Here is a 12,187-nt window from a genome sequence, read left to right as displayed (position 1 = left end):
TCAGCCTCCGGAGTAGCTGGGATTACAGGTGCCTGCCACTGCAACTGGCTAAGTTTTGTAGTTTTAGTAGAGATTAGGGTTCACCGTCTTGGTCAGGTTGGTCTTGAACTCCTGACCTCGTGATCCACCCGCCTCAGCCTCCCAAAGTGCTGGGATTACAAGCGTAAGCCACTGTGCACACAATGTCTTATACCAGCAGGTCTTTGATGTACATTAATAAAATGCATGAAGGCAAATACATGCCACAAAGGGAGTAGATATACCTTTAGGGAAGACAGATGCATTCATAGAAATAAAGCAAACCTGTATTTCAGGTGAAAACTCAAAATCTATATACTTTTTTTTTTTTTTTTTTGAGCCGGAATCTCACTCTGTCACCCAGGCTGGAGTGCAGTGGCGCGATCTCAGCCCACTGTAACCTCTGCCTCCCAGGTTGAAGCGATTCTCCTATCTCAGCCTCCCAAGTAGCTGGGACTACAGGCACACGCCCCAGTGCCCGGCTAATTTTTATATTTTTTGTAGAGACGGGTTTCACCATATTGGTTAGGCTGGTCTCGAATTCCTGACTTCGGGTGATCCACCAGCCTCGGTCTCCCTAAGTGCTGGGATTAAAGGTGTGAGCCACTGCGCCCAGTCAGAAAACTCAAAATATTTTTAGGGAACATATGTGTGCCTAGAAAAACAGATGTGCCCTGAGAGATGTGTGTCTCAGAGAATGAATAGGCATGTTCCAGGAAGCATACAAGCATATATGGAAAAGGCAGATGCCCCAAGAAATGGACATGCATGTACTCAAGGAGGCAGATATTTCAACAAGAAGGAAAGTCCCTGAAGAGGCTCAGAGTGGGCTGGGCGCAGTGTCTGACGCCTGTAATTCCAGCACTTTGGGAGGCCGAGGCAGGTAGATCACGAGGTCAGGAGATCGAGACCATCCTGGTTGACATGGTGAAACCCCGTCTCCACTAAAAATACAAAAAAATTAGCCGGGTGTGGTGGCGGGCGCCTGTAGTCCCAGCTACTCAGGAGGCTGAGGCAAGAGAATGGCGTGAACCCGGGAGGCGGAGCTTGCAGTGAGCCAAGATTGCACCACTGCACTCCAGCCTGGGCAACAGAATGAGGCTCCATCTCAAAAAAAAAAAAAAAAAAAAAATTAGCTGGGCATGGTGGCACACACCTGTGGTCCCAGCTACTTGGAAGTCTGAGATGGGAGGATCCTTGAGCCCAGGAGGTCGAGGCTGCAGTGAGCCATGTTTGTGCCACTGCACTCCAGCCTGGGTGACAGAGTGAGACTTTGTTTCAACAAACAAACTAACAAACAAACAAACACACAAGGAACTGTTCGCTTTGGAGATGGCAGTTTTCTGACCCCAGGGTCCAGTGCTCCTCAGCCTTGAGCTTCTTCCAGATCACATACGTCTCCTGATTGCTGGCTTTAGCAGACACCAGGGGGCAGTGTGTTGCTAGGCTGTAGGCCACACCCAGTCCAGGACAATGTAGGATGAGGGCAAGGGACGTGGAGGGGGGTTGTGAACCTAGTAAAGGAAGCCCCCACTGCTTTCTCCCACAGTTGTGAGGTCCTTAGGAATGGATTCTTGTTGCTTAGTCAGGGTTCCTCTTCTCAGGCCCTGGGAGTAAACTGAGGCACAAAGAAGGGGAATAGTCAGGGCTCCTGGGCAGCCTCCTGCTTCTCTTGCAGGAGTCACAAGCAGAGATTTTTCCTTTGCCCCTTCCCCCACACCTCCCCAGTTGCAGGCCCCCAGCTGCTGTCCAGACCGGAAGGGAGTCTCTTCCTGCTTGTTTCCTGGAGCCGAGTTTGGATAAGGGCAGGAAAGGCCCGCCTGGGAGGAAAGAATATAGGGGTGTGACCTTCATGGAGGCACGGAGCAGGGGGGCAGGTGAAATGAACAGAACAATGGGCCATCCAGATTTTTCCAGTTCTACTACCCAGAGCTGAGGGCCTATGGGAGTGGCAGGGAAGGACACAGGTTCCACTGAAATGGGAAGAAGGACATTGTACAAAAAAAGTTTTATTTTGAAGATTACAGAACTTGTGCCATGACCCCACTGGGCTTCCATTCCCAGCAATCCAGGGATCTGTGGTGGGGATGAGAATGAGAAAAGGGAGTAAGAGGAGAGGAGGGAGGCCTGGTTGGGGTGGGGAAGTGGAGTAAGGTGGTTGTAGAGAAGCTCATGGCTCCCTAGGCCTGGGCCTCACTGTCTTTACTCCTCCATACTACAAGAGTGATAAGGAAGGGGATGAGGCAGATGGGGGCTATGATCATGGCCAGGAGTACATCCTCTGGGGGGTCGGAGAAGGTGGGTTGCACCAGGGAGCAGTTGGCAAAGTGGATCTGGTGAGTCTCAAAGATGATCCTCTCTGCCAAGGGATTGGGGAAGCCCAGGTCAAATAACTCCGCAAAGTGCTCCAGGCAATCTCGCAGGGTGCTATAAGGCCTAGGGGCAGAAGAGGACTTGAGTGAGGGAGGGGGTGGGCCCAGGGAGAGGAGTGCCCCACACTCACTCAAGGTCTACCTGCAATGAGCAGGCCCACCCCCTGGCCTGAGCCACCCTCACAGCACTGCCCCTACCTGCTAATCATGGCCCAGTCGCACCAATCCTTTTCGATAGAATCCATTTGATCCTTATAATGATTCCAGCAACATTGGACAGCTGTCTCATAGTTCTTCACCGTCCCCTCTGTAGGTACAGATGCTGCACAATGACCACACCCCTGCCCCTCCCTCCAAGCCCTCCTGCCCAGGTGCTTGCAAGGTGAACCGCCTGTCTTCAAACGTGGGAACCCTTCAGAAAGTTTCCCTAGCAAGACATTCTGGCTGAGGACAGAGTCCCAGCTCAGGAATCATGTAATGACTTCCATGTGCTAAGCACTTTCCATCCCAGCCTGATAAGAACTTCCACATACACCTTTTCCTGGGGTCTTCTAGCCCACTTGTGAGGTGGGCAGCTCAGAGCTGTGCAGGGGCCGACCTGCACGTAGGAGGACAGGGAGAAAGACGCAAAGAACCCCAAGAGAGAACAGAGGGGAGTTTAGTGGGGCATCAGCTGGGGTGGGGCAGGCCTTGTGGGAAAGGGACCCTCCCCACTGAACTTGCTCTCGTCCTTGCCCTCGGCCACCCTTCCACACCCCGGGTACCCACCTTCTGACCCCGTTGTGCCTGTGGTGGGAAGAGGCTGAGCCAGGGCCTCATGGGGCTTCAGGACAGCTGTGGGAAGAAACGGGAGAGGAGGGTAGCATAGCGGGGACCCAGGCAGTGGAGCCTGCGACGGGGTTGGGGGACTGAGACCCTCCGTAAACAGGGCTACCTTGGAAAAAAAGGAGGAATAATCTAGCCCCCACGGACGCCTCAGTGCCGAGGAGGGAGGGGCTGGCACCAGCTCCTAGTCACTCACACCCAGGCCCAAAGCCCCCCTAACCTCTGGCCAGCTCCTGTCCTCCGAAGCCCTCTCCGCGGGGCCGGGGCCGGCACCCCAGCTTTCCCCGGGTGGGAAGCAGCTCGCGCTGCGCCCTCCCCGAGGTGGGGTCAGGGACCGTCCGAAGGCCAGTGCTGCTCGGTCCGTCGGTCCGCACCCGCACCCCGGGCCCGTTCCGGCCTCGGCCATCCAGCCCCTCTCCCCTCTCCCCTCCGGGGCCTCCCGCGCCTCCCGCCCGGGCCTCGGGGCGCCGCGCTCACCGCCCAGCAGGAGAAGGAGGCGGAGCGCTGCCGGCCGCCCGGCGCGGGTCCTAGGGAGCCGCGGGCCGCCGGCGCGCTCCACCCGGAGCCAGGCCATCGTGCAGCTAGGAGGCGAGGAGCGGCGGCTGCGCTGAGCCGGGCCCGGGTGTGGGGGCGCCTATATCCCCAGCCCAAGCTGCAGGAAGCAGCGCCGCTTCCTCGGAGGGGCTGGGACGGCGGCGGCCACGTGGGGGGCGGGGGCGACGCCCGGGGCCAGAGGCTGGAGGGGGAGTAGCTGCCGCACCCGCGCCTGGCGCCCGCGGCTCCCTCCGCCTCGCCGGCGTTGGCCCACCCTCTCGTAGCTCACCCCGCGAGGCTGGACAGCTCCCGGAACCCCGGAACCGGGATCTATTTCGGGGGCTCGGCTGCGTGGCGCCCAGGACTCTCCAGGGTCTCCCAGGATCGCTCCCCGGATTCGAGTCGCGCCCTCTCTCTTTCGGGTCTGTAGGGGTCGGCAAGCTGCCCTCCTAGACCTGGAGAACAAGGAGGAGGCTGGGAGCTCCAGCGGCCTCTCGACGCCGCTGCATCAAAAGGGCTCTCCTGGGTTGTGGGGCAAGGGGCGCCTGGAGCTGAGCCGGGCAGCTCAGGGTTCCTTATCCTATCCCTAGGAACACCCGCTGATGTCAGCCCGCCAGCCAAAACCAGGGAGGAGAAGCGGGAGCCGGCCCTCCAGAGTCGGGAAAAGGTCTGCGGAGTGGGGTAGAGGGGAAAGCAAAGTCCAAATACCCTCCCTTCAGACACCTCCTGGGGCCTGGACCCCACAAACCTGTTGTGGGGAGCGGGGGGACAAAATACGATGACTATGTTCCCAGGAAGAAGGTGCCACAGTTCTTCAGGACCACGGTTGGGAGAAAGAAGGGAGGGGTTTTAGAACCTTCAGTGTGCCACTTCATGTGCCTAGTGAGTGTATCACCATTTTACAGACCGAAAAGCTAAAGCTCAGGGCCAACAGCCCGGGATTTGAATTCAAAGGCTCTGGATTCTAATTCTGTCTTCCTACTCCCCAGATATAGGGCCTTGAATGACACATTTACCTTCAGGACTTCTCGTGTAAAATAGGGACACTCCCTTCCTCACCAACCAGTGACGATGGCAGCTGTGAAAGGGCACTGCACTCGATAAATGCTAGTTTCCTTTCCTCTTTTCCTAAGTGACTTATCTAAGGTCACACTGTTAAAGAAGCAGCAAGGCTGAGCCTGGGCCTCCAGGGGCCCTGATTTCGGCCACACCACAGCTGCCTCTTGTGTCCTGGGCCAGAGGTTCATTACTCTGAAGCAGCTGAGGAACCCAAGAGCTGGTTTGGCCATGACGTTCAAGTCCCAGACACAGCTGTCAGCACCAAACTTTCCTAAATTACTCCCAGACGCTGACCTTTGGACTCAGCTGCTGCTGTTTTCCCAGTTTACTGATTGCTGCCCACCACAAATTATCTGTCATGATCTCTCTTGAAGTCTTCATCTCAGGATCTCAAGCTCTTGGATCATGGGCGCAGATAACCTGTTGTCCTCCTCTATGGTCAAGAAGCTGCTTTTGCAAGGAATCCAGTGGGAGAGAGTCAATGGCCTGCTTGATGTGAACTCCAAAGTCCTCCTGGTAAGGATCATTTCTATAATGATTCAGAAAAGAGCCAGGCAGTCTCCAGGATGTTTCAGGCTGGAACCAAATCTAGTCCTTCCTGCCTGCCTAGGATTGCTCCTTTCAAGAAGGAAGCATGGTAGATTTCTGGATGATAAGATGGGAGGAGGGAGCAAGGAGGTGCAGAAAGCAAAACAAGCCATTTTCACTGGGTTGGGGCCAGAAGCACATGAGCTCACTATGGGTTAGGACTAGGGTTGGGGTCAAGATTAAAGGGGACAAAAGCAAATGTTAGATTTAAAATAGAGCCTGGGCATCATAGTGAAACCCTGTCTCTACAAAAAAAAAAAAAAAAAAAAAAAAAATTTTAAATTAGCCTGGCATAGTGATATGCACCTGTAGTCCCAGCTACTCGGCAGGCTGAGGCAGGAGGATCACTTGAGCCCCAGAGATCGAGGCTGCAGAGAGCTGTGATTGTGCCCTGTCTTCAAAAAAAGAAAGAAAAAAAAAAAAAAGAAAGACGAATATGGCATAATGATAATGGATAAAATTTAAAAATGATGGGGATTCTGAAGGTAGGTTCTGCCTCTATCTTACTGCAAGTAACTTGGACAGGTTATTTCACATCTCTGGAGCTCAAGATTTTCTTTTTTTTTTTTTTTTTTTTGAGACGTAGTCTCGCTCTGTACCCCAGGTTGGAGTGCAGTGGCCGGATCTCAGCTCACTGCAAGCTCCGCCTCCCAGGTTCACGCCATTCTCCTGCCTCCACCTGCCAAGTAGCTGGGACTACAGGCGCCCGCCTCATCGCCCGGCTAGTTTTTTGTATTCTTTAGTAGAGACGGGGTTTCACCGTATTAGCCAGGATGGTCTCGATCTCCTGACCTTGTGATCCGCCCGTCTCGGCCTCCCAAAGTGCTGGGATTAGAGGCTTGAGCCACCACGCCCGGCCTGGAGCTCAAGATTTTCATATGTAAAATGGCCTTTAGATCAAAAAAGAAAATATAGATAGCTTGGTAGGAAGTTCCTATTTTATTTTTATCTTACTTTACTTTTTAGGAGCAGAGGCTCACTCTGTTGCCCACACTGGAGTGCAGTGGAAGAATTCATGGCACGCTGCAGTCTTGAGCTTCTGGGCTCAAGAGATCCTCCTGCTTCAGTCTCCCAAGTAGCTAGGACAACAGGCATATTTTTTGTAGATAGGGGGTCTTGCTTTGTTGCCGAGGCTGCGCTCGAACTCCTGGCTTCAAGCAATCTTCCTGCCTCAGTCTCTTAAAGTGTTGGGATTCCAGGCATGAGCCACCGCACCTGGCCCTCAGGAAGTTTTATTTTTAGACTAGGATTGGGGTTAAGTTTGCATCATGATGTTGAGACCTCCAAAGGAGAGCTTATTGTAGTCATTCCTGAGCTCGGGTGTCCAAACTGTCTAGTTGGAGAATCTGGGAATTTTCTCTCGTTTTGATTTTCCTCTTCCACATTTCCATGCCAGTTGGATGTTTGAATGTTTTTATTGACCTCTGAGAGCATCCTGGTAACTGAGGGTTTACTTTGGGGGTCTTTGGAGATGAATAGGGACAGGAGACCTCACCTTTCTTTTCCATGTAGCCATAGGAGATAGTCCCACGATCTGATGATCTGTAGCTATGGGTGGAGGAAGGGCTGTATTAGAAACAGAAGCTGGTTTTGTCATGGGAAGTCCCCTGTTTTCCACTGCTGAGGGCCCTTACCTTCCCTTTCTAAGCCCCTTTCTGTTTTTGCTATTAAAAAATACACTTTTTAAATTGCAAATAATATATAAGTATATACTAGTTGCAAAATATTTAACACAGAAAACTTTGTATCCCCACTCCTATCTCATTTCCCACATACTTTGGATTTTTTTTTAAAGAAAAGCATAAATGGGATTTTATACTCCTATTATTCAGTGACTTTTTTTTTTTCTTGAGATGGAGTCTCACTCTGTTGCCCAGGCTGGAGTGCAGTGGCGCAATCTCGGCTCACTGCAACCTTCACTTCCCAGGTTAGGTCATTTTCCTGCCTTAGCCTCCTGAGCAGCTGAGATTACAGGTGCACGCCACCACATCCAGCTAATTTTTGTGTTTTAGTAGAGACGGGGTTTCACCAGGTTGGCCAGGTTTGTCTTGAACTCCTGACCTCAAGGGATCCACCTGTCTTGGCCTCCTAAAATGCTGGGATTACAGGCATAAGCCACTGTTCGCAGCCTCAGTGACTTTTAAAAAACGTAACACTCTTGCTGGGTACTCAGCTCATGCCTGTAGTCCCAGTTACTCGGGAGCCTGAAGCAGGAACTTGAGCCCAGGAATTGGAGAATAACCTGGGTAATATAGCGAGACTCTGTCTAAAATAATAATAGTAATAATAATAAAGAAGCCAGGCACAGTGTCTCACACCTGTAAATCCAACACTTTGGGAGACCAAGGCAGGAGGATCACTTGAAGTCAGGAGTTCAAGACCAGCCTGAGCAACATGGCAAGACGCTGTCTCTACAAAAAATAAAAATACAGCACTTTGGGAGGCCGAGACGGGCGGATCACGAGGTCAGGAGATCGAGACCATCCTGGCTAACCTGGTGAAACCCCGTCTCTACTAAAAAATACAAAAAACTAGCCGGGCGAGGTGGCGGGCGCTTGTAGTCCCAGCTACTCGGGAGGCTGAGGCAGGAGAATGGTGTAAACCCGGGAGGCGGAGCTTGCAGTGAGCTGAGATCCGGCCACTGCACTCCAGCCTGGGCAGAGCAAGACTCTGTCTCAAAAAAAAAAATAAATAAAATAAAATAAAATAAAATAAATAAAATAAAATAAATTAGCCAGACTTGGTGGCGCATGCCTGTAGTCTCAGCTACACAGCAAGCTGAGATAGGAGGATCCCTTGAGCCCAGAATTTCAAGGCTGCAGTGAGCCATGATCATGCCACTGCACTCCAGCATGGGCTACAGAGTGAGACCTTGTCTCCAAATAGAAAAAGAAGAAAGAAAGGAAGGGAAGGGGAAGAGGAAGGGAAAGTGGAAAAAGGAATGAAAGGAAAGAAGACTTAGTAATATGTCTTGGATATCTTTCCATGATACTACATATGTATATATGCCTCTTTCTTTTTAACTGTACGTAGTATTGCCTTTAGTCTTTTTTCCCCCTTATGTCCAGTGAAATCTAGGGTATTTATTTATTTATTTATAATAATAAATTATTTTGAGATGGAGTCTTGCTCTGTTGCCCAGGCTGGAGTACAGTGGTGTGATCTCAGCTCACTGCAACCTCCGCCTCCCAGGTTCAAGCAATTCTCCTGCCTTAGCCTCCTAAGTAGCTGGGATTACAGATGCCCCCTACAAGGCCCAGCTAATTTTTGTATTTTTACTGGAGATAGGGTTTCACCATGTGGGCCAGGTTTATCTCAAACTCCTGACCTCAAGTGATCTGCCCACCTTGGCCTGCCAAAATTCTGGGATTACAGGCGTGAGCCACCATTCCTGGCCTGGAAATCTAGTTTGTTTGTTTTTTGTTGTTGTTTGTTTTTGAGACAGAGTTTTGTTCTTGTTGCCCAAGCTGAAGTGCAATGGTGCTCTCTCGACTCACTGCAACCTCCGTCTCCCGGGTTCAAGTGATTCTCCTGCCTCAGCCTCCCAAGTAGCTGGGACTACAGGTGCCCACCACCATGCCTGGCTAATTTTTGTACTTTTAGCAGAGACAGGGTTTCACCATGTTGGTCAGGTTGGTCTCCAACTCCTGACCTCAGGTGATCTACCTGCCTCGGCCTCCCAAAGTGCTGGGATTACAGGCGTGAGCTACTGCGCCCAGCCGTAAATCTGGTTTTTAAGTTTCTTACACATTTCCTTATTCCTCTGCCCCCCACCACCAAGGGCTTGGAAAGAGAGGGATCTGGTTCTCATTCAGCTGGACATTGTCCTGAGACTTCTGGCCCCAGTGTAGGTTAATTCCTCATGAGCAGGAATCCTACTACTGTCCTACTGCCACTTCCCTTCTTGTTACAGGCCAAGGGTCATCCTGCCTGGAGCAGGGCAAAAGGTGACTTGCCCCTTGGAAAGAGTGGCATCTTTAATCTTCAACCTCCACCCCCACCACACACACAAATCCAGAGCCACCCAGGAGGAAGTAAAAAGTGCTAGGGCCTTCTACACCTTGAAATTATATGTGGAGCATCCTGCAATAAACATCTCTATGGTGCACAGTCATTCACACATGCTGGCCTCTCCCCCAGCTGTCTGCAAAATGAAGAGCAGAGCACAAGAGAAGATGTGAGAAAGAGTCAGGATTGGGGAAGCCAGAAGTCCTGGCTGGCAGAGGCTGATCCTTCCTAACTAGAGAGAGGAGACAGACTTCTTGAGAGGGCAGGGAGACAGCAGGGAGAAGTAGAGGAGCCATAGCCAGGGAGCCAGCTAAGGAAGGGAAGACAAAGGATTGGTGATACAACTACTCCACCTCTCCCTAGCCTCCTCATCTCCAGAATGATGGCACACCTGGGAGGGGCCTGACTACCTTTCAGGGGGAAAAGTAGTCATTGGGCTGGGTGCGGTGGATCATGCCTGTCATCCCAGCACTTTGGGAGGCCAAGGCAAATGGATCACCTGAGGGCAGGAGTTCGAGACCAGCCAGACAAACATGGTGAAACCTTGTCTCTACTAAAACTACAAAAAATTCTCTGGGCATGGTGGTGCCTGCCTGTAATCCAGCTACTTGGGAGGCTGAGGCAGGAGAATCGCTTGAACCCGAAAGGCAGAGGTTGCAGTGAGCTGAGATTGTGCCACTGCACTCCAGCCTGGGCAACAAGAGTGAAACTCTGTCTGAAGGAAAAAAAAAAAAAAACCACTGGAGAAGACGAGGTCCTTCCAGAGAAATTGATCAAGTCATATTACTCATCAACTGCTGGGGACCTAACAGTCACTACCATTTATTAAGCACTTACTCTAGGCTGCATAGTGTGTCTACTGACACATGTGCTGAAAGCTTTGTATGTATGTCTTAAAGCCACACCACTATAACATCAGAATTATCTTCTCCATGTGTGAAATGGGGAAACAGGAGGAGAAAGTTTACAGTCCCAGAGCTAGTAATTGGCAGAGCCAGGATTTAAACCCAGGATAGCTTGATGCTAAAGTTCATGTCTTAGCCATTATGATTTATCACCTCCTCTCACTCCACATCAGAATACCAATTTCTTACTGGGTCTGGAAAGGAGGAGAGAAGGATAGAGAGTTTCTTCCAGGACCAAATTGACTCCTCCACAAATAGGAAGATCCCCAGAGTGTGTGCACACACCCTCCTCCTCCTTCCTTCTCCAACCCTGGCTGGACAATGACATCACATGGTGGAGGCTGTTTTTTCAAAAGAACCCAGGCCAGATTTACAAGAATGATGCTCAGGCAGCGTGACTGTCAAGGACCGTGGCCAAGTGACCCATAGCACACACCCAGCAGTGCTGAGAACACAGCTAGTCCCTTAGCACCTGGGGCTGACTCATGGCTGCTGTAGGACCCAATGCCAGATGCCAGGATTGCTTTCTCCCTCCATTCATTAGGATTATCCTATGAAACCCTCCCCAGGAACCCTTCTACCCCATCCTGGCACACCAGGAGCCTGGATACTGCATAACACAGGTTACTCACGTTTGTTTTCCAAGCCTTGAAGATGACAGGCAATATGCTGATACGCTCAATGCATCATACAAATTGTTTTATTTAAAACTGAACTATTAAATTACATATCATAGCAACTTACTTTACAGACAAGGAAACTGAGGCTCAAAGGTTAAATAAGGGCCAGGCATGGTGGCTCACTCCTGTAATCCCAGCAGTTTGGGAGGCTGAGGTGGGAGGATGATTGCTTAAGCCCGGGAGTTTGAGACCAGCCTAGGCAATATAGGGAGACCCTGTCTCTACAAAAAATTATCTGGGCCTTGTGGTGTGTGCCTGTAGTCCCAGCTACTTGAGAGGCTGAGGTGGGAGGATTGTTTGAGCCCAGAAGTTGAGGCTGCAGTGAGCCATGATCATGCCATTGTACTCCAGCCTGAGCAGCAGAGCAAAACCCTGTATCAAAAATGAACAAACAGACCGTGCGCGGTGGCTCACGCCTGTAATCCCAACACTTTGGGAGGCCGAGGCAGGTGGATCACCTGAGGTCAGGAGTTGGAGACCAGCCTGGCCAACCTGGTGAAATCCCATCTCTACTGAAAATACAAAAATTAGCCGGGCGTGGTGGCACATGCCTGTAATCCCAGCTACTTGGGAGGCTGAGGCAGGAGAATCGCTTGAACCTGGGAGGTGGAGGTTGCAGTGAGCCAAGATAGTGCCACTGCACTCCAGACTGGGTGACAGAGTGAGACTCGGTCTCAAAAAAAAAAAAAAAAAAGTTGGAGCAGTGTGAAGAAGAGGTGAAAACAACCCCCAGACCGACCAAAGCCCGCGTGCCTGCTGTTGCATCCTGCGTCCAGCGCCTACATCCTGCCACCATCGCTGCCACCACCATGCCCAAGACAAAGGCTGAAGGGGATGCTAAAGGAGATAAAGCCAAGGTGAAGGACAAATCACAGAGAAGATCTGCGAGGTTGTCTACTAAACTTTGCTCCTCCAAAGCCACACCCCAAGCCTAAAAAGGCCCCTGCAAAGAAGGGAGAGAAGGTACCCAAAGGGAAAAAGGGAAAAGGTGATGTTGACAAGGAGGGGAATAACCCTGCAGAAAATGGAGATGCCAAAACAGACCAGGCACAGCGAGCTGAAGGTGCTGGAAATGCCAAATGAAGTGTGTGCATTTTTGATAACTGTGTACTTCTGGTGACTGTACAATTTGAAATACTATTTTTTATCAAGTTTTTAAAAAATGCAGAATTTTGTTTTACTTTTTTTTTTTTTTTTT

The 12,187-nt window shown here is 51.1% G+C and overlaps 1 protein-coding gene and 1 long non-coding RNA gene across 3 annotated transcripts; one reads left to right on the top strand and one right to left on the bottom strand.

The window, feature by feature from the left end:
- Positions 1-2,007: 2,007 nt before the first annotated feature.
- On the bottom strand, positions 2,008-3,925 carry RAMP2 (receptor activity modifying protein 2). The gene is made up of 4 exons (XM_017867642.1): positions 3,693-3,925; positions 3,159-3,224; positions 2,589-2,697; positions 2,008-2,454 (listed from the first exon to the last, which is right to left on the bottom strand). Exons 1-4 carry the CDS (start codon positions 3,787-3,789, stop codon positions 2,199-2,201), a joined length of 528 nt encoding a protein of 175 aa, XP_017723131.1. The 5' UTR covers positions 3,790-3,925; the 3' UTR covers positions 2,008-2,198.
- Positions 3,926-3,949: 24 nt separating this feature from the next.
- LOC108526770 (uncharacterized) lies at positions 3,950-6,503 on the top strand. Of its 2 annotated transcripts, XR_001884599.1 has the most exons (4): positions 4,007-4,171; positions 4,340-4,416; positions 5,183-5,324; positions 6,363-6,503. It is a non-coding gene; the product is annotated as an uncharacterized LOC108526770 (long non-coding RNA). The 2 variants fall into 2 exon arrangements; XR_001884598.1 differs by lacking the exon at positions 6,363-6,503 and having other exon boundaries at positions 3,950-4,171; positions 5,183-5,674.
- The last annotated feature ends 5,684 nt before the right edge of the window (positions 6,504-12,187 follow it).

The sequence above is a fragment of the Rhinopithecus bieti genome, unplaced genomic scaffold, assembly GCF_001698545.2.
Source record: "Rhinopithecus bieti isolate Rb0 unplaced genomic scaffold, ASM169854v2 scaffold_4544, whole genome shotgun sequence".
NCBI lineage: Eukaryota > Metazoa > Chordata > Mammalia > Primates > Cercopithecidae > Rhinopithecus > Rhinopithecus bieti.
This window is presented reverse-complemented; position numbering and strand designations above follow the sequence as displayed.